The sequence below is a fragment of the Tursiops truncatus genome, chromosome 3 (assembly GCF_011762595.2).
Source record: "Tursiops truncatus isolate mTurTru1 chromosome 3, mTurTru1.mat.Y, whole genome shotgun sequence".
In the NCBI taxonomy this organism is placed as follows: Eukaryota; Metazoa; Chordata; class Mammalia; order Artiodactyla; family Delphinidae; genus Tursiops; species Tursiops truncatus.
Window position 1 is genome coordinate 91,933,300 of NC_047036.1, and position 23,022 is coordinate 91,956,321.

Genomic DNA, 23,022 nt, shown 5'->3' on the forward strand with positions numbered 1-23,022 from the left:
GGGCATCTCAGAATCAAAATAGCCTGAACTTAATGTCCATTACCCCCCCCATCCAATTCCCCAATTTTTTTCCACTTGCTGTATTTTACTACTTAGCAGCACCCAACTTAGAAACCTGGGACTTGCCCTGAGTTCCTTCTTCCACCTCACAAGGTTTTGGAATTACAAAGCCTTGCTGTAACATGCATATATTGGCTCAGTTTCCATCACACCCTTTCATTTTGCAAATAAACTCCTAAATTGGACAGCCTCATTCTAGGTGGACTTGGGAGAAATTTCATGCATATAAATGTTCTGTCCTTGTTAAAAGGTGTGTGTATAGGGGGAGGAATCGTTTCAGTTGTTCTTCTGCATTGACAACTTTGTGTTTATGAATCCATGGAAACCTTATTCCCGGGGCACTTCTGCATTTGTGACTTGAGTTTGTTTTTTATTTGAGACTAAGTTAGCAATTATATAACTTCACAGAGCTTGTGGTTTATTATTATTTTAGTGTGGATACTGTATTTTGCTTGGTTTCCTATTCAGTCACTTAAAAAAAAATAGTATCTTTTGCTGCACAGTTAAAATTACCTCTAATAATGCCTTTGTTTCTTATGTATTAAAATAGATAAGTAGCTGCGAGATTAAAATGATAGTTAAAATTAATTGTATACCTAATATATGGAACTTCACATCTGTCATGTCATTTAATTTATTTCCCCCAATAACTTGATGCAGAATGGAGAAACTCAGTCCTGAGACATTATTTAACTTTCTCAGATTACACTGCTGTGGTGGTCACACCTCCCAGCGACCCCTCTTGAGATTCTTTAGTTTAAGTGTGGCCTGTACATCCCTGAAAAAAATACAGTTAAAATTACATAAAAACTGGGTTTATGGGTGTCTTCTTTTTTTGGGGAGTTGATTTTCACACGGTCGGTATTTTTCCTGTTTTGGTCGCCCATTGATGACAGAAGAGTTTGCAGTGCTTCAGTGCCATCACTCTGATTATCCGTGATCATGGGGTGATGTAGAAGAACATAATAAAGGTGATGGCACTAAGATTTACATGGAACTTATATTTTGTATTTTTCTCAAGAGGTAATTATTTTTTTTAATGTGTTAACAGTAATTTCTCTGCTTACTTGAATTTTTGGTACCTAGAAGAGTGGCTGTCATCTGAAGAATGTTGTGGTCTGTAATTTATATTCTCTCTCTGTTTCTCTCTCAGTGCAATGAAACCTCATTCTTTTTTGAAGCTCGAAGTAAAACTGCTTGCAAGCATCTTTGGAAGTGTAGTGTAGAACATCATACATTTTTTAGGTATGTTAATGTGAAACCTTTGTTCATTGTCCTAATAAATGAAAATTGCATTTGTTTTTGTTTTTAAAATTTTTTTTGATGTGCATATGTTTTTATAACAAGAATTCTATCCTGTCTACAAGAAGAAATGTACAGTGTTTCTCTTTTATTAACATTTTTACATGCACACACACATATATAGATATTTTCTTTGCTCATGCTACAAGAAAGGATCAAGGACAATTGCTTTTGACATTTATGTAATAAAAGTGCAGCTTTGGTATTGGTGGAAATTAAGTGTTCTACTGTGGACTTACTAAATTTGAAATGACTGTTAGCTTGGAGGTATGGAATGGGTGGCTGGGTATACAAGGCATACAGGATAGACCAAGGTTGGTCATATAAATTTCGTAGGTATTAAGGCAAAGGGGATTGGATGAGGTCACCTGTGGAAAAAGTGAAGAGAGAGGAGCAGAAAGCCAGGGACTGAGCTGTGGGACCCTCCCAGCATTTAGAGGACAGGAAGAGCCAGCTGGGGAGTATGAGAAGAAGTAAGCAGTGGGTATGGGAAAATGGAATATGAGAAAGAAAAATGTCTTAGTGAATAAGGAGCTAGCAGCTGCATTGCATGCTCCTGGGAGGTCACGTAAGATGAGGGCAGAGAATTGACCATTGGGTTGTGGGGATCCTGTTTGTGTCACATCCTTATGGTGTAAAGATAAAACTCAATTTTATCAGATAATACTTGAAACTCTATTTTTGGTTTTTAAATTTAAAACTAGATTAACTCTTCCCCTTATTCGTGTTTGATTTGCATGGAACGGTTTCCCCAAATAGCATGATGCTAGAGAAGTAGCCTTATAAAATGACCCATGTCCGTTGTGGAGTTTGTATTAAGAGAGGGATAGAGCCCAAAAGGTCTGAGGCATTGCCTCTCCTGTAGTGGGGCTGGGCCTAGGAACTGCACGTGGAGGTGTGTGTTGAAAGTACCCTGGAATGGAAAGTACAAAGAAGAGTGAGCCACCCCTTTAGATACGATCAATTGCCCTGAGAACCTTGGCTTGGGTAAATCAGTGTAGTGACAAAAGTTCCCAAGATAATTTAGTAGAGAAATTAAATTGATTCACAATAAAAGCTTCCTTGTGCGGGCAGTGATGTATCTGATAGTCTTCAGGAAGTATGAGTGTTTTGACACGATACAGATATAAAATACTAGAATGTCAAGTATTAGCTTAAAAATAATCGATTATTATTCCTACCGATATGTAGAATGAATAAAATATTTTGACTGTGTTAAGCAGTGTTGCACTGTTACATATTTCTACACAGCTTTTGCTCAAGTGTTGCATAAGTATAGTCGTGATTCTCTATCTAATTTTCTTTTAAACATTCATTAGAATGCCAGAAAATGAATCAAATTCATTGTCAAGAAAACTCAGCAAGTTTGGATCCCTGAGTTATAAGCACCGGTATAGGTAAATGGCATTTTTTTTCCTCTGGGCTGTGTGTGGGGTGTGTATGAATAAATATTTAATGCAGCTGTCCACATACATGCATGCACATTAAAGTTTGTGATCAGATTTTTTCCTTATTTTTCCACAGTGCCAATGAATTTGATAAGCAATAGCAGTCTATTAAACTGTCTTGACAAAAATGATTTTCTAGGTTTAATTATTTAAATTCTACATTAGCTAGGTTAAGCTTAGGGTGTTTAGAATGTAGTAGAGCTTATTATCTTCAGAAATTCATTTTGATCCAGTTATCACTTATCTCTAATTATGTTGTGATTATGAAACAAAGTAGATATTCTGAATAGTAGTTTTTTGGTATTCTTGGGACATTCAGTTGAACCTCTATTGTAACACAATGTATACTTTATATCAGCGGTCCCCAACCTTTTTGGCACCAAGGACCGGTTTCGTGGCAGACGGTTTTTTCCATGGATGGGGAGGGGTGGGTGGTGATGGTTTTGGGATGATTCAAGCACATTACAGTTACTGTGCACTTTATTTATATTATTATTACATTGTAATATATAATGAAATAATTATGCAACTCACCATAATGCTGACAGGAGGTGGAGCTCAGGCGGTAATGCAAGCAATGGGGAGTGGCTGTAAATACAGATGAAGCTTTGCTCTCTCACCCACCACTCACCTCCTGCTGTGTGGCCCGGTTCCTAACAGGCCACGGGGGTTGGGGACCCCTGCTTTATATTATGGGTCAAATCAAATGTTTTCTGTAGCATAACGCCTACATATAGTAATGCTAGCAAGTATATCTTAACTTTACAGAGCAGTTACTAAGTGCCATGTATTGTGCTAAATGTATTCCATTTATTGCTTCATTTAATCATGACAGTCTTATTAACGTTATCCTCATTAATATGTGAGGAAACTAAGGCTCAGAGACGACAAGTCACTTCTCAGGGAAACCCAGCTAGGAAGCAGTAAAGCGGGGTCCATTCCCTGGCAGTGGAACTCCAGAGCCCTTTCCTTTAACATTAGTCAGACTGTTAGCATGTTGCAGGAAAAGCCTGATTGTCCAGCAGTCAGGCAGGTGCCTGTGTCTTTTTGAAAATGGGAGCCTTCTGTGTTTTGAAAAAGAATTTGTTTTGTTTCAATTCGTTCTGTTAAGTGGAGAGCCTGTGATGTGGAAAACAGGGTGTTAGGTACCCAGAGGTACGAAGAATTAGATCTCCCCATCTCTGCCTTCAGAGAGCTACAGTATTATTCAGGCAGTAAGGCGGTCCCAGGCCCTATAAAACCCAAGCAGGGTGCAGAAATGGCACTCGGGAGGTGGGACAGTGTTCTGTCAGTTCTACTGGAGACATCACCAAATGAAATGCTTACTTAGGAGACTTAAAAAAAAATCCAGGTGAAGTGTTTGCAAGATAGTGATATGCCAAATTTTAATTCCTCTCTTTGATGAACCACTTTTTTGTCTTGCTTGAAGCCAGAGATAATCAATAGAGGAGTGATTAATATTAAATGTTTAGTGCATTAATCTTTACATATTATTCTCTTGGATATTTGCTCATTAGCTGACTTAAAATAACAAGTATTATTGTGTTATAGATGTTCTTGATATTTGTAGGAAAGTATTCATTGAAGTCTAAAAATTTAAACTTCAGGTTATCAAGGTTCTTCCCTAGATAGTGATATAATTACAGGAATTTAAGGAAAGAGTATTTACTTTTATATTGAGAAAAATAGCTCATAGTCAGTATTTGGGCTGTTCTTCCAGTTGGGGCATAACACATTTCAAGGGTTATAGAGTGAATGTGTAAATCTGTCTCTTTGTCACTGAAATGAAGCTAGTGAAAAAGCATCTGTCTTAATATTCTTACCGTTAAAAAATGTAATTATACTGTTTAATGTATGCTGTAGTTGGTTTCTACAAATTTACCCATACCTGATTTCTCAAATTTATTGAAATGCAAATGCTGTGGTTATTGGGAATTATTATTAGAAAGTTATTGGATTTTGCATATTGAGTATCATTTCTTCCACAAAAGTAATTAAAGATAACCTTTGCAAATTGGAAACTCTGCTAAATCTGTTCAGTTTTGTGGCTGGTGTTAACTGCTTGGTAAGTCTTAATGAAATCCAAATCTCAGTGTCTGTATGTAGGAAGCACTAACATTACACCATCTCTGAAAGAAAGGTGTTTCATCCCAGTGCCCAGAGCCAGGCTTACGCAGGGATGGGTCTCTGACTGCTGGGTGGTCGCCAGCACATGGACTGTTAATTGGCAAAAGAGTAATAACAACCAAACTTTAATAAACATCATATGCCTGTTCCTTTATTTTGAGACGTTCTGGAGATATCTTGGAATGAAGGAAGAGCTCTGGAAACATAAGTAGCTCCTTCCTTTACCCTGTAGGCTTTTAGAGCATGGGGGATAACGAACAGCATTAACCAGTGGCTGCGGTGTGTGAGTGTGGGTGTCTGTGTGTATAATTGTATATGTGTTTATAGTGGGATGTATGTGATGGAGAAAGACAGAATTCTAGTCTTTACTTTCTCTCTTGCATCTTAGGGCTTGCAGAATACCAAGGAGAATCCAACAGAAAAACGAGTCATTACTGAAGAGGGGAAAATTAGATAATTTTAGTGAAATGTGACAGGCAGTCCTTTCAAAATTTAAAATTAAATTTTGGGGAAAAGGCTGAGCTTAAATCTGACAGTTGACTTCTTTTGTTGATTTATTATCAGTTACCAATAATCTGAAATAGAGATTGATTAAATCTTTGGTTAAATATTTCGTTGCACACTGCTCTCTCTTTCTCTTAAAAACTAATCTTGCCTCTACCTTTTGTTAAGTTTGTAGGGGACTCCTGGTTTTGATGAATGAATGAGTTGTGTAGAATTTATACTCTAGAAATGACACTTAGACCTAAGAACCACCCCTCAGGAACCCTGATGACCTTCTTGTAGAACTTAAATCACACGAGCTTTCCACATTTCATGAACTATGGAAGAGAGGCCAAGTTCTCCTGAGAACCTCCTTTGTGTCAGGTACTTTCACCTGTGTTACTTTATTAAATCCATTCAGTGACCCATCAAAGGAGGTATCATATGCTCATTTCTGTAGACAAGAAATATGAGCCCCCCAAAAGTAAGGTAACTGAACTAAAGACCTTTAACCAGTAAGTGGCAAAGTTGGGATTTGAACCCAGGTGTCTTTCCTCTTGTTCTCTTCCTTCTACCCCACTGATGGCCGATTGTATCCTCACTTTGAAGCTGAAGGGCTGCTGGCAGTGCCTCTCATCATAGGATGGGAGTATGTGTGCCACAGTGTGAGGGGCAGGGAAGTGGGTGATCCTGGGGACAATGCTCTGTCCTGTCACTATGGAGAGCTGCCGGGTGTGTAAGAGCTCTTTCACCGACACTGAAAATCTCTACTGTTGTCAAGTGCTTTTTGCTACAAGAAAATACTAAGAATACCGTACAGAAGTATTTCTGCTAGGAAGTAGTCCGAACAAGTATAAATAAGGAAAATGAGGCTCTAGGAGATTTAAAAAATCAGCTGCTGAAGGCCACACACTTATAGCAGAGCTGCGTTTTAACCTGGGCTTGTAGCTTTAAACCAAATGGCTCTGCACTCTGTCCCTTTTCCCAGGCTGCCAAGCTGTGCCACACTGACCAGCTGGAGGACAGAAAGCTTGTTCCAGTCCCAGGTCCTGTACAGCCTGTGCAAGATCAGTTTATGTTTCTGGACTTTAGTTTTATGAATCTTGTGATATGATTTTCCCATTTCTCATTTATTCCTGAGAGAGAAACCATGAGGAAAAATTGAATAATAAAGTAAAATCTCATTATAAAATGCCTCAGTGGTCCACATATTATTGGGTTATGTTTTTAGGGCAAATATTTTTTCCTCTATGCAATGAAGTACATACTACCCAAGTCTTAGAGTAAGTTTGTTTTAAGTAGATGTTATCTTCATATTCCAAACCATTTCTAATAGTGGAATTTTGTTCTCTGTATAGATTTTTTTTAAGATTTTCAGGGGAGAGATGTTGCTATTTGTGTTACCTTATGTACTACCTTTAAAACAAATAGTTAAAACTGTAGAAATATTCTCAAATTGATTATTTTAAAAAAATTATTTACTTGTATTTAGTAAATAATTATATAATATTTTTATGTGCCTGGCATTGTTCTAGAAAATGTATAATATTAATACTTAACATTCATAATAAGCCTATGAAGTGGTCATTGGTATTATTCTTACTTTAGTAATGAGGAAATGGAGATACAGAGAGTTTGAGTAATGTTTCCCAAGGTCAGAGAGCTACGATATGACATCGCTGGGATTTGAACCCAGTCTCCAGAACTTGTCTATTAACAATACATTAATATGTAAAAGAAAACAGCAAAATGAAAGCTGGTAAATGATAATTTTCTTATCAAGTAACATTATTAGATTTTTATATATTTTCATTATATGTAAGGAAAAAAAAAAGTAGTTAAATTTCAAGTGAAAGAAAATCTCTCACAGTTTTCCCCCCTACTCCCTCCCCTCCCCCTGGTTTCCATGAAGTCTTGAATATGAAGTACATGGATGGAACCTGTCATTTTAATTCCTCATATCAAGTCATATCCTCACTTAGCCTGATGAGAAACTGCTTTTTATGAGTGTTTTGGGCCTCTCTTTATTTCTAATAAAAGTGGATGAGGTAGTAAGGAGGGGAAGCTTTCACAGAAGAATGTAGGAGGTGAATTTGGCTTTCTAAGTCTTATTTAGTCTCTTTTAGGGAGAGAGCCACCAATATATATTCTGTAAATGTAGGATAAATGGGATTTGTGGCCAATAAAAGACTATTTTTTCTTCCTATTAGGTGACTCTTAACTGTGGTGAATCAAAGTATTGATAGATAATTAGAAATGCATTTTCTCTGTACCTAAATGATACTTTCTGTCATGAGCCAGAGTTGTTCATTAGCTCAAATTCAGCTGTGGAATAAACTTTTCGTAGGATGAATGTTGACTGAAATATAGCAAATTAAATTACATAGTTCCTTGAGTAGCTTAGTTTGTCCCCAGGGAAAGCTCTCCCTGTTGCATCCTCACATACTCTTAAGGAAGCGGTACTGTGCATGGGGTTTTAGGCTGCTTTAAATCTTCCTGGGCACTTCCTGACTCAGGTGAAGTGGACATAATCAATGGTTGATTGTGTCACAGGGTTCAGAGTGAAATCACACTAAGTGGTCCAATTGGGGAGACTCTATGACTTGCCTTATAAGTACAGCACGGGGACATGTTGATTCACGTAGAATCATTGCCTTCTGTAGTTTAGCCCAACACAATTTCTTTATTATTTAGTTGTAGAGCTGGAAGACCATCAGCATCCTCTATTTATAGCTTATCATTCTACTTAAATCAAAACCTAACTCCTCCTTTAATAAATCCTTTCTTTCCTGGTTCTCCCTCTGAAAGATCTTCCTTGTGTCGGCTGAAAAAAAGCTCAACATGAGAGCTGTGAGTTCAGTTTTATCTGGGGCTTACTGAGGACTAGAGGCTGAGAGAGAGCCTCTCAGATAGCTCTGAGGAACCGCTCCTAAGGGAATGCGTGCAGTCAGGCACACACCTCTGTAGAAGGTTGCTACTAGGAACGAGGAGCAGATGTCTCCGTTAATGCTTTTAGCGCTTTTCTAAGTATGAGAAGCTGCAAGAAACTGGGTTCATAAAATTTTCTCCTGAAAACACCTAACTATCTGAAGGCCTGTTCGGCCACTTGTTCCCAGCCTCATTCCTGATCTCTGTCCTGAACTCCTTTCAGAGTGTATTGAAGGTGAGCAACTTTAGTGGCTAGTGACTTCACTCTTGTAGAACCAGGTGGCGAGCGACATTCTTCAGTTGGCACTTCTGTCTCACCTAAATCTTTCCTATTAGAGTTTATTAGTTCCTTGGTTAACATTGCAGTGAGAATCAATTGAAAGCCCTACATACTTATAACCTGTGTGAATCTGTGTTTTTTCTTCTCTCCATACACTGCAGATATTCTCCATGAGCTGTGGTGTAATTTTGTGGCTGTGTGGTTTTACCTGTGTTACTCAAAATGTTGTTTTTTCAAGTGGCAGGACAGCGTTACAAATGAGTCGAGATCTTTCTATTCAACTTCCCCGGCCAGATCAGAATGTGGCAAGAAGTCGAAGCAAGACTTACCCTAAGAGAATAGCACCAACACAGCCAGCTGGTAAGTCACAGAGCCCCCAACTCCTCATTGTAACCTTGTGTTTCCTTTTAGGCTCCTGGTGTAACATACACTTAAGTGGTGACTGTAGCCCTGGAGGTTTTTAATTGTTAACAGTAGAATTTTTAATTTGACCCAGAAAATGTCCACGCAATCAGAAATTATTAATAAGCAGGCAGGTAAGCAAGTTGAATCCCCATAGCCTGCTTAATGACTATACTTAATAACTCTTTTTTGAAGGCATTAAATAAAACCTCAACTGCGTAATTTCTTAGTTTGGTGTAGCTGAGATTGGAATTGAAACAAATTCTTTGGCAAAAGTCTTAAAAAAAAAATACCGTTGACATAAGAGTCTGTAAAGAATTTAGCTTTTTGTTATCGTTGGTCTTTTATTGTGATCTATAATAAAGTGCATAAAGTATACGTACTATATACCTATGCACATACACGTAAGTGTATGTGTGTTTATATGCATATATAAATATATACGCAGGCGTGCACATGCACACACACACACAAATTAACATAGCCTACAGCCCCAGAAGTCCCTGCTGTTTGCTTGGTCACATCCTCACCTTCTCCTCCCTCCCCAACCAGTGAAAACCTCTGTCTGACTGTGTGGTAATTATTTCTTTACATTTCACTATAATTTTAGTACTTATGTAGCCTTCTCTGAACAAAGTAGTTTTTTTGCCTATTTTTAAAACATTATATAATTGAATCAAGGGGTGTGTTCCTTTGTGTCTTGCTTCTATCAGTGTTATATGTAATATATACTAAAATGCATTCATTTTTCTTGCAGTGAGTTTTCTGTCGTATGACAGCTCCTTATTCATTCTACTATTGATGGACATTTGGGTTATTCAGATTTTTTGTTTTTAATGCACACCACTTCTTTAATAAACCACCTCATCAGTCAGTTTCAATCCACGTTCAATGTTCAGAGCTCATGGAATTTTACTCTAAAGTGATCTTACTGACTTTGGTTTGTGGCTTGCTTACAGATCAGCCTTGTCTAACACTCTCCACCGGCTTTTCACATATATTATTTCACTTGAACCTCCCAGTAATCCTGTGAGGTAAAGCAAGGCAGACACTACGTTCCCATTTTACAGATGAGGAAGACATGATCCCAGTAGCTAGAAAGGGGTGGGGCTGGGACGAGAGGCCAGATCTCCTGGCTCTTTCTGCCATATTGTATGAAGAGAATGGAATTTTTAATAACAATAATTAACGTCTGGGGGGTGGTGGTGGGATGAATTGGGAGATTGTGATTGACATGTATGTACTAATATGTATAAAATAGATAACTAATCAGAAAATAACATCTGAACATCGAATGACAGTTGGCAAAGCATTATGACAGCTGTTGTTTCATTTAACCCTCATGACAAGCCTATGAGGAACGTGTTTTGAGTTTGCTCCACTGCTGCTGGCTGTGAGAATGTCACCTGACTTACAGTTTCTAAAGTGAAATTAAATCTGATTGTAGGTCCCCTCCTCTCACTGGGCTGAGAGGAAATTAAATTCTTTCTGATGGTTCTACAGTGGTAAAAATAAGACATGATTTAATTTTGCAATGGGTTACCTGCCACATAAGTAATATTATCCCCATTTAGCTGATGAGGAAAACTAAGATTATAAAGGTAATTTGGCCAAGATTACATAATAAGCAGGTGACTTAGGACAGAAATTCTAGCTTTAACATTTAATATCTTTATCTTAATATTTTGTGATTATCTTTGAATATGATCAGTCTTAAATCCCATTTGGATCAAGTGCAACGTGGTATAATTGATAAGCAAACTTTCAGATCCTTTGCTATTTCTTAAACACCAGGCCTCATGAAATTATTTTGAGACCAACCAAGAATATCAAAAGCATTCCTCGTGTCAAATCAACATTTCATTCCACTTGAGATGCTGGAATCACACGTGCTTTTTACACAGACCTGCTCAGGTTGTTCCTTTTCCTCTCCTCGTGCTCTTAGAAAAATATCTTCCTCTGTAACACTGTGTCTGTCTGTCTGTCTGTCTCTCCTTGGAAGCTGAAATTCCAGAAGCTGATTTATTTAGGGACAAGGGGTTTTGTTTTTGTTTCTCTCCTGGCTTATGTAGATCCAGCCAAATGCAGTTTTCACAGAGTAGCCTGGAACTGTACTGAGCCCTCGCGTCCGTCTCCCCTCCCCACTAGTGTTGTATTAAAACACACTCCCTCTAGGGTGGAGGCTGAGGAGCTGGATAATGCACAGCCCAGCGTGCTCGAGGGCAGCTTCTCAGCATCAGGCTGAGAATCTTTTAAAAAATGCAGCACATGTTATGCTTTTACTATTATAAAAATACATCCTCGCTTTAGGAAATTGAGGAACCTCAGAACTCCCCCTCCCCCGCAAAAAGAATATCTTTCATGTTCAGTTCCATTCTCTTAGCGCTAACACTGTTTTATATAGCCTGCTGGTCATTTGCATATCTTTTCTGCAAAAATGATATAGCGGTGTTTTTATTTACTTTTTTATTTAATAACATATCATGAATATGTTCTAACAAGTTTTAAGTGTTCTTATAGAGCACCATTTGAATGTCCAAATAATTTTCTGCTGCATAGATGCATTGATGTGACATAATTTATTCAACCAGTCGTTAGTTTTTGGATATTTAAGCTGTTTCAAAATTTGAAAAATATAAATGTAACTAAAGTGAATATTTTTGGAGTGATATCTCTAAGTATTCATGCTGATTTATTGTATGTATTTTAAACAATGGTATATTTTTATAATTTTTACTAAAAAAAGAGGATCATACAGGGCTGTGTTTAAAAACTGAGACTGATGTATGTACATTTCACTTTGGTTTTGAATTACCTTTGAAGCCTGTGTTTCACAAAACTGTGATGTGTTCTGGGGACCCAGAGATGAGTCTGCCCTTGACAGCGTGATTGTCCTGGGTGGGGAAGGACCATTTAGCAATGCCTGTGATGCAGAGTTATTTCAGTTGCTGTCATGCACATGTGAAGAATGCTCTGGGGGCAGGGATAATGTTGTTCTATGTTTATTTGAATGTTACATATTCTTTTTTTTTTTTTTTGGTTGTGCTCAGTCTCAGTTGCGGCAGGTGGGCTCCTTCGTTGAGGCTCATGGGCTCCTTAGTTGTAGCATGCAAACTCTTAGTTGCAGCATGCATGTGGGATCTAGTTCCCCGACCAGGGGTCAAACCCATGTCCCCTGCATTGGGAGGTGGATCCTTAACCATTGTGCCACCAGGGAAGCCCCTCAATGTTACATATTCTTTTTCCTCTAATTCAAATGTCCTCTGCTTTGAGCCTCAGTTGAACCCAGCTGGTAGAGAGACCCAGTCTCTAAGGTCATGGTGGGGTTCAGACTTGGAGTGGAACAATTGAAGAGGGCGCTCTTGTCTTCACCTGCATCAGTCACTCTGTGCTCCTTATCCCACCCAGCAGGTCCCATTAAGCAGGGCAATTCTGTGTGAATCTGGGCCACTGTGAGTATGAGAGGGGAGGGGTTATTGGTAAGCCTGGAGCCTCCTGTACTTAGGGTCAAGCCTGCCCCTTTAAGGCTCTGGTGTGGCGGGTGGTGGAGGGGAGTGGCCTGTAGGTCCCTAGGTCACTGTAGCCCTCAAGCCTCCATCTCCTTACCCACCAAGTCTTTTCTGCCACTCCAGGCAGCTCCTCCAGCCCTGTCACTTCTGATTCCCAAACTCTCAGCTCCAGAGCAGCCTCCTTGCTCCAAAGCTCCCTGTTCCTGAGATTTGTTCATGGGTGGCTGGGCAGGAAAGGAACAATAGCTCAAAACGGTAGTTTTTTTTTTTTCTAATTATTTTTTATTGACCAAAGAGAAGCAAAAGTATTACCTTACTAAATATTCCTGCCACAATTACTTAAATTTTTATTTGAAATTTTTGACAATTAAAATGGTAGAAAGCTTATTTTAAAATGTAGAAAAAGTTTATTTTATTAGATTGTACTGTGTTTGGCAAAAATGGAGTTGTGGTTTAAAAAGAAGATAGATTTAAAAAAAAAAAAAAAACTCTAATGAGGCCAGCTATGAATTTTCATAAATTGAATTCTGGTAGGCTCTCTAAAATAAAACTTTAGAGCTATACAGTTCCAAGAGTCATTGGCATAAATTCTCACCTCTCATTTAACATTTATAGATACTAAAAAACAAGTTGTGATAGAAAGGAGACTTTAGCTTTTTGTTAGTTTATATCATTAATTTATACTACATGACTTGTAACTTTAGAAGACGTTATTTTGTTTCTTCTGAAGTTAAAGTAATTCAGTCAAACTTGATGACTACTGCCCTTAACCTGCATCTCAGTTCTCTGCAACTTTAAAAAGCCTCTGTTTTTATTTCTCAGTCAGGAATAATAAATGCCCTGGTAGCTCAAAAGCCATTGTATTTAGAACCCACCAAGATTAGACCTTGGCACCTCTATGAGGAAGCGCATTCCAGAGTCAGGAGCCCTGCACCCAGCCTGCCTTCTGCCCCACCCCCACCCCACCCCAGAGGAGTTCAGCGCCAGGGCAGGCAGCCAGAGCATTCCTCCAGATCTGCTCGGCAGAGGAGCTTGGGGGTAAGGCAGGAGGCGAGATGGCAGGAAGGAAAAGTGCATATTTTGTACAGCCCTTTCTCTGACAAGCTCTTGGCAGCTCACAAAGGTGGATTCCTGTCAGAAAAGAGTTTCTGCTGTAAGAAGACAGCAGTAAAGACAGAATGGAAAGGCAGTAAAGACAAAATGTTTAGCTATAATCCACAATTAGCTGCAAGAAAAGTAATGGGTGAAACCATTTACAGTGGATAAACAATGCTGTGATTGTCTGATGCAGCATTTTGAGTTCTTAAGCATATCGTACTGATGAACAGAGAAATAAATAGTTGCAGTGTAGTCTTCAGACAACTGAAAAGCCGGTTCGGGTGACGTTTTGGCATTCCCACTCTGAATCTGTGGAAGACGCTGCAGACACAATGCCCGAGGGATCCTGAAAATGACTCGTGAGTGAGGATGGTTCGTGCCTGGTCTGGAAGCAGAGAGCTGCTGCTCAGGCCAAGCCAGTGTTTCTGTGCAGGAGAGAGGACCCAGTGTTGCCAATCTTCCACTGTCTCAAGGGAAGCACGAAATTTAGATATTTATAGAAACTTTTCCAGAATTTTAAGTTTTGGCAGTTGATTTTATTTTGAAGAAAGTCTCTGTGTGCTAAATCAAACATTCCTAAGGGCCCAGTATGGCTTGAGGGCTGCCTCTTGAGAACCTCTGTTTGACAGAGCTGGTATGAATGGCCGATCCACCTGTCCTGGGGTCTCTATGGGTTTCTGCAGCATCCCCTGTGGAGGTCAGGTTCTACACTCCATGACTCCCAGCAGGAACACTTTGTAGCTGGTAGGTCAGTTGGCCAACTCTAGGGGATGATGGTGCCACACAGGTCTGAACCTCCTAGCAAATGATTCACATGTGGGTAGCTGACCGACCTTTACTGGTGACCTGAGCTGGGTGTAGCCCAAAGCAGGAGAGACAGAGAAATGCTTTGACATAGTGAAGTACAGTTTCATCAATTTGATGTAGTATAAAGCTCTGGGCTGCTGAGACATAGTAATGTCAAGAGAGTAATAATCACTTACTGAGCGCTGGCTCTGGTTGGCACATTATGTCAGACATGAGGTCAACAGAAACCCAGCTTGGCTTGTGGCGATCAAAAATAGATTTTAAAAAATCATTATTTTTTTTAATGCAGACAAAAGGCAAGCTATGTGAGTAGAGACTGGCATATCAGACTGAGCTACATCTGAGAAATCTGGGTTCAGCCTCAGTCATCCCTGTACTAACTGTGTAGTGTGATGAAGTCACTTAACCAGGCTGAGCCTCAGTTTCTTTATGGGTCCAGTGGGGGTATTACTTCCTGCCTCACGGGTTGTTGTCATGCGGGATGGTGTCTGCATTGGGCACAGCATCGTGTCAAGAACGTGGAGGGGCTTGGTACACTTCAGTTTCTTTCTCCTAAATCATAAGGAGTCTTTCTCTACATAGTGTGGACCAGCCTGTGAGTCCACCTGAGAGTCTTTCAATTATATTTACCATATAGCATCAACTTCACATACAAAGGATAATATAATTATATGAGGGAGGTGTGGCCTTTTATGATTGATGGGTGGAGAGAGTCATTCAAGTGCAGAGAATGGGCTTTGGAAAGACGTCAGTTACCCCTGATTTATTCTAGAAGATTGGGTATAAACAAGTATGAGGGAAGTAGGCGAGTCAAAGGGCCCCCTGTGTGTAGGTTTCTCCTTTCCTGCCTGCCTGAAGATCTCTGGGTACACAAGGGCAGCTGTTGTCAGGCAGTATTGGGAGCCCAGAGTTGGGTATCGTCCTACTTAACCTGTTCCTACTTCCCAGAGTAATCATTTTTCTCACCTTATTTTTACCCCTACTCTGTGCTCACCACTCTCTAGGCACTCCAGCACCACTGGGATAGTCTATGGCTATGAATTGGGACTAACAAATGCGTTACAGTGAATCCATAATAATGATGAGATTGTATGCTTGTTTTAAAGTTCACATAGTTAATCATTTCATCTTCTGTATAAGGTGGTTTTCCCTATTTGAGGTAATCAGGTACTAGGCCTATCCAAGTCCACTTTTCATGTCAGGCAGGCAGTGGAAACAGAAGACAAAGGGCTAAGCTGAAAGGGCTCGGGGAGGGAAGCAGAGTTGTTGAATGAGGAGTGAACAGAAGCTGGGGCTGTGGATCTGTGATTTCATAAGTCAAGTCCCAACCTCAATAAGCTGTTAGATCAGCAACCTCACTTCTGCAATATGAGCAGGCCTGTTGCTGTGTTTGTCATCACAGAGACTGAAAACTACCTAAATGTCCATTAGTAGGGAACTGGCCTAATAAAATAATAGACGTGTACCCCTAGGAAATACCATGTGTCTCTTAGAAGAAATCTGAGGGCAGGATTTGACGTTGTGTTGGTCCGATTCTATAGTCCCACCACGTCTGCCTTGAAAGGTCAGATCCCCTGAGGAGCTCCACAAGGCAGAGGAATGTTAATGACCAACAGTCATTGAGCATCACTGCATGCCCAGTGCTGTACTAGGCACATGCAGATAGTATCTCCCTCATTTCTTTTAGAAGGGTGCTGTGACTCTCAGTGTAACGGGTGAGAAGACAGAGGCAAGGACTTGCCCAGGGCCCCAGAGCTGGAATATGATCCCAGGTCAATTAGAGTCTGCGACGTGGAGAGGAGGAACAAAAAAGAATGTGATAAATTTGTGTCAATATGGAAGGATATCCAAGAGATAGTATAAGCAAGAAAAAAAAAAAAAAAAGCCAGGGGTGGGGGCCAGCAGCATGTAATATGCTCCCATTACATAAAAATACAATCAAAAGAGAAATCAGAAATCCGGAGTGGGAGAGAGATTTATTTTTACTCTGTATTCTTTAATAGCATTTGTGTTTTTACCATTTTGTACTTTAACAAAGCCCTTCAGATACTTGTCATGAATGCCTTAAGTTCACAAGATGATTTCAAATGTCCGTTCAAGTTTCCAGATGAGGACACTGGAAATTATACTGCATCATAATTTATGGAAAAAGTAATAGAACGATACGAGACAGATCATACAAATTCAAATGTTAGGATTTCTACTGTGCTGTTACAGATACAGCTCAAGTCTTCAAGGCAAAGGGCATAAGACATTTTCATATCTGTACATTTTTTTTTTATTTTTTTATTTTTTCATATCTGTACGTAGATATGAAAAAATTTTCATTTTCATATCTGTACGTAGGCCTTAAAGTATAGGAGATTGCACTGTAGATCCTCGAGTCAGAGCATGCTTTGTTTCAAAGGAGGAAGACTCATGTAGGACCCACAGTCCTTGGATTAGATGAAATAGAGGACAATCACTTTGTGTTGTAGGCAAGGAAACTGAAGCCCAGAGAGGTGAAATGATTTGCAAGTGTAGCAAGTTCTGGAACCTGGAGGGTATCTGGATGAGAATCATTAGGCACTGTGAGGAGTGTCTGGAAAAAGACAGTGATATAATAACTCTCACACCTATTGGGCACTTGATGGGTATTGTGAAGTTTTTGCATGTTTGTCCTCTCTAGGTCAGCTGAAGACAGGAGGGGAAGAAATTAGTAAAAATTGTCATACAAGGGAATTGGAGCAAGACATTCTGACCAAGAGTTGTTATGTGGGTAGTTTTGGAGAGGATTTCTAGAAAATTTAGGAGAGTGTTAACTTTGTTTTCGAAAGAGTGTGATTATGACTGTCCTCCTTCAAACCTGATAAGTCAGAATTAGGTGATCAACTGAGGTGTGGTCCAAATCTGTGACGTCACTTTCTCTTCACCCTAAGAACTCCTGCAACTGATTATGTAAGCCTTTGCATTGAGAAGGCATGTGGTACAGTGGCAGGAAACAAACAAACAAACATGTACCTGATCTGAGTAGACTTGAATTCCTGGTCTAACTCGGCTGTGACTTGTAACACATCATTCAACATGCTGAGCTTTCACCTCATTGTCCATAAAGTGAAGCAATTCTTTTGGTAAACCTGTGGGAAGGTGGATGGTATCCTCATCTTACACATGAGGAAACAGTAGCTCAGAAACATTGAATACTTATTCAAAGTTACACAGATAGTAAGAGCAGCAGCAGGGTTTGAACCCAGGTCTTTGGAATATTAAGGCACATCCTTGGAAAGTGAATGGAAAACAAAATAAGTGAAAGTTGATTTGAAAATAAGTATACATCCTCTGGTTTTCCCACTATTGTGTGATTCCTTCACTTCACTAGATCTGCTTGTTTCAGCAGATATTCTTGAAGATAATGCATTTACAGAGGAGCAGCAAGTCGGTCTGATTTTATATCAAGTCATTTTTTAAAGAAAATATTTAAGTTCTTTGGGACATATTACCCATTAAAGAGGGGAAGTGGCAGTAACCGTGTTAATTGCAAGGAGCATTAGTTTAGGTCACAGAGTCGGGTGTATGGTTTGTTCAAGACTGTCTTCCTTTGTTGACACCCTTTTCTATTCTGCCTTGAAGCTGATGTTTATTTTCATTCTGTAAAAAATGTCTTAATATATGGCAAGCTGGTTAGATTTTCTCTAAAAAGTTAATGATTCCACTCTTTCTGGGAGTGTTTAGCATTCCATGCATAGCTATCAAAATTTAAAAAGCACGCAAGGCTAAAGGCGTATTGTATATTCCAGTTAAATACCATACCTTTAGTGAGTTATCATAAATGATACTTTTTATCTCCTTTACCTTCTCATTCAACAAGAATTTATTGAGCGCTTCTTTGGCATAAGACCTGTGATGTTGTAATTAATAATAAATAATCATTTGATGAAATTAGAACACTTACACTATACATAAAAATAAACTCAAAATGGATTAAAGACCTAAATGTAAGGCCACACACTATAAAACTCTTAGAGGAAAACGTAGGCAGAACACTCTATGACATAAATCACAGCAAGATCCTTTTTGACCCACCTCCTAGAGAAATGGAAATAAAAACAAAAATAAACAAATGGGACCTAATGAAACTTCAAAGCTTTTGCACAGCAAAGAAACCATAAACAAGATGAAAAGACAACCCTTAGAATGGGAGAAAACATTTGCAAATGAAGCAACTGACAAAGGATTAATCTCCAAAATATATAAGCAGCTCAATATCAAAAAACAAACAACCCAATCCAAAAATGGGCAGAAGACCTAAATAGACATTTCTCCAAAGAAGATATACAGATTGCCAACAAACAAATGAAAGGATGCTCAACATCACTAATCATTAGAGAAATGCAAATCAAAACTACAATGAGGTATCACCTCAAACCAGTCAGAATGGCCATCATCAAAAAATCTACAAACAGTAAATGCTGGAGAGGGTGTGGAGAAAAGGGAACCCTCTTGGCACTGTTGGTGGGAATGTAAATTGATACAGCCACTATGGAGAACAGTATGGAGGTTCCTTAAAAAACTAAAAATAGAAAACTACCATATGACCCAGGAATCCCACTACTGGGCATATACCCTGAGAAAACCATAATTCAGAAAGAGTCATGTACCACAATGTTCACTGCAGCACTATTTACAATAGCCAGGACGTGGAAACAACCTAACTGTCCCTCAACAGATGAATGGAAAAAGAAGATGTGGCACACATATACAATGGAATATTACTCAGCCATAAAAAGAAACGAAATTGAGTTATTTGTAGTGAGGTGGATGGACCTAGAGTCTGTCATACAGAGTGAAGTAAGTCAGAAAGAGAAAAGCAAATACCGTATGCTAACCCATATATATGGAATCTAAAAAAAAAAGTGGTTCTGCAGAACCTAGGGGCAGGACAGGAATAAAGACACAGACATAGAGAATGGACTTGAGGACATGGGCAGGGGGAAGGATAAGATGGGACGAAGTGAGAGAGTGGCATGGACATATATACACTACCAAATGTAAAGTAGATAGCTAATGGGAAGCAGCCACATAGCACAGGGAGATCAGCTTGGTGCTTTGTGACCACCTAGAGGGGTGGGATAGGGAGAGTGGGAGGGAGACGCAAGAGAGAGGGGACATGGGGATATGTGTATATGTATAGCTGATTCACTTTGTTATAAAGCAGCAACTAACACAACAATGTAAAGCAATTATACTCCAATAAGGACATTAAAAAAATAATAATAATCATTTGGCCTTCATCCCCATTTCTGGCACAGAGCTCCTAAAACACTTGGAATTTCCTAAGTGATAAGAACCCTAAAGGTGAAAGGAGCATCTTTTGTTATTCATAACAAGCTCCTTTTAACCACATCTGAATTTATGGTAATGAGATGACTTCTGGAAAGCCCCAAACAAGGAGGGGGCGCTTGTTGCCAGGGAAACTAATCTTGAATAGAGGGTTGGAAACTTCAGTCCCATTCCTTGATTTCTGGGGAGGGGAGAAGCACTGGAGGTTGAATCAATCACCAATGGCCAATAATTTCATCAGTCATGCCTATGTAATTGATTTCATCAATCATGCCTAGGATTTTTTATTGTAATAAAAACTTAGAAAGGATGGGGTTCTGAGGGGTTGATGAACACGTAGATCTAGATGTGGAAAGAGTGGCGTGCTTACAGCATGGAAGTTCTATGCCCCTTTCCATGTATCTTGCTCTGTGCATCTCTTCGTCTGGCTGTTTCTGAGTTACATCCTTTTATATATAATAAACCAGCAATCTAGTAAGTAACTGATAGTCTGAGTTCTGTTAGCTGATTTAACAAATGAATTGAATCTTAGGAGGGGGTCTTGGGAACCTCTGATCTATAGCCTGTTGGTCAGAAGCACATGTGGCAACCTGGACTTGTAACAGGTATCTAAAGTGAGGGCAGTCTTGTGGAGCTGAGCCTTTAACCTGTGGGATCTGACACTACCAGGTAGATAGTGTCAGGATAGAGCTGAATTGCAGGATACCCAGTCGGTGTCTGCTGAGAATTGAAGAATTACTTGATGGTGCTGGAAAAAACACCCAGTGCAGACCCTATTCCATGGAGCATAGGAAATGAATAAAACTTGGCCCCTGATCTAGAGGAACTTCATCATATAGAAAGACTACAGCAGTTATTTAGCACTTGCTAAATGCCAAGCACTGTCTAAACGCTTTCTAGAAATTACCTAATGTAATCCTCATATCCACTATGTAAGGAGTTGGTGATATCTCCATTCTACAGATGAGAAAACTGAGACCCAAAGAGGTTTAATAACTTGTCCAAGATCACACAGTGGGTAAATTGGCAGAGCTGAGAAACATATTTGGGTTTGTATGACTTGTATGCTTAACCACTGTCAGACTGAAGAGGTAGAAACTGAAATACGTGCACACGTGTCAGGTGTCGTGGATTGGAGCAAGAAAAGTTGTAAGTGTCCAGGAGGATAGTTTGCTTATGGCTAAATGTGTAATCCATGATGCTGTTGTGAAGGAAGCGGATTTTGAAAGACGGGTGGATTAGGAAAGAAGATTTCGAACTGAGTGTGCAGCTCCTGGTGGGGAGGAGATACAAGAGGGCTTCCAAAGGGTTATGTGGGCCCAGGCAGTTTTGATAGAATCAATTTCCAGATTCTCTTTCCTCAGAGCAGTCTGCCTGTGATAGTAGGCTTGCCCCTTCCCAATGGACGTTTTCCCATTTTCTAAAAGAAAGGCAGACGTTTTTCCCATTCCGAATCTGTTACACTGCTTTGCCTTTAAATGTTAAACCTCCTGGGTTGGTGTTGGGAAAGTAAAATGATCTTAATTGTCAAGTGACACATCCTTGCATGTCATTTTCTCATTTTGACTTTCACCAAAATTGGTGGAGGACCCAACTGATTTGCCACCTGATAGAAAATTCAAAATAATTTTAGGTAATATATCACTACTTGTAGAGTTATAGGTCTACATGTAACTCTTAGAAGTTCTTTGGGACACTGGTGATATCTTTATAACAGAATACTTAACAGAATAATATAAATTTCTACTTAATGCGAACAGGGTTTCTCAGCATTGAAAATCTATCCAAATAAAAATAAGGCAGAATTGTTGCTAAACTGTTTCACTTTAGCACAGAATATTCTTGAATGGGTAGATCCATGTAATCATTGGGAAAACAAAACTACCCTGTTTATCTCATTAAGAATTACTTTTCAATGAAAACTTACTTTTTATATTTAATAATTATTTATAAGCATTCATATGGTATGCTATTAATAATTGTAATGATAACTTGGTTCAGAAAATTTTTACCATGTAGAGCTTTATGGTCATGGGAAATAAAACTGTTACCTTATTTCTATTTTTTTTTTTGTCACAGAAGTAAGATAGAGTGATGAATAAAAACTTTCAAGTATAAAACATATTACTTTGGGATACATTTTTGCAGAGGAGATGGAATTGAATTGCAACTACAAGAGAAACATTCTATGAAATTTCCAAATGCTAAACTCATTTCATCTATTTTTAAAATGAATGACTGGGTATCAAATTTCTATGGTATTTTATTACACTGGTTATATTCAAGAAAGTCATGAAACAGTTACATTTAATTAATTAATTGATTTTTTTTAGTTTTTTTTTTTTTTTTTTGCAGTACACGAGCCTCCCACTGTTGTGGCCTCTCCCATTGCGGAGCACAGGCTCCAGAAGCGCAGGCTCAGTGGCCATGGCTTATGGGCCCAGCCGCTCCGCGGCATGTGGGATCCTCCCGGACCAGGGCACGAACCCGTGTCCCCTGCATCGGCAGGTGGACTCTCAACCACTGCACCACCAGGGAAGCCCATTTTTTTTCAGTTTTAATATTTTTATTGAACTATAGTTGATTTACAGTGTGTTAATTTCTGCTATACAGCAAGGTGATTCAGTTATATGTATATATATATAAATATATATTATTTTTTATATTCTTTTCCATTATGGTTTTTTATAGGATATTATATGTAGTTCTCTGTGCTGTACAGTAGGACCTTGCTGTTTATCTCTCTTAGATATAAAGCTTATACCTGCTAACCAACCTCCCACTCCATCCCTCCCCCAGCTCCTTCCCCCTTGGCAACCACCAGACTGTTCTCTATGAACATAGAGATTGGAAACAGTTACATTTTAAAATGTCAATATTTACTGTATACTGCAAATGGCATCCTTTGGTACTATTTAAACTTTTGATGCAAAATGTTAGATAGCATCTTACAGACATGCACTGAGGTACATCATTTTTCAAATTCTTTTAGTGAGTACTTGTGTAAAAAGCTTAAAGAACCCCGAGTTAAGACCTCCTAGATATGAACTCAAATATGGAAGCAGAAAAAACCAAAAATTTTCTCAATTTTGCCTGAGTCAAATAAGCCTTTTTAAAGTGATCTTTACACACAATTATATGTATTTTGTATTTGTATATACTTTATATACTACTGTAATTACATCAAATAAAACCTCTAGAGCAGTGGCCTAGCACACTCCTCTGGAACAGAACCGACTTTAGGTCAGGTGTGGAACTG

At 39.0% G+C, this 23,022-nt stretch overlaps 1 protein-coding gene across 7 annotated transcripts in view; it reads left to right on the forward strand.

Annotated features, from left to right (window-relative positions):
- Positions 1-23,022, forward strand: part of EPB41L4A (erythrocyte membrane protein band 4.1 like 4A) — a 259,288-nt gene that overhangs the window by 179,247 nt on the left and 57,019 nt on the right. For all 7 annotated transcript variants that reach the window (XM_019940833.3, XM_019940834.3, XM_019940835.3 and 4 more), the window contains 3 exons: positions 1,214-1,305; positions 2,682-2,759; positions 8,867-8,988. In XM_019940833.3, coding sequence (XP_019796392.1) covers positions 1,214-1,305; positions 2,682-2,759; positions 8,867-8,988 — 292 coding nt within the window. The remainder of the gene's footprint in view (positions 1-1,213; positions 1,306-2,681; positions 2,760-8,866; positions 8,989-23,022) is intronic.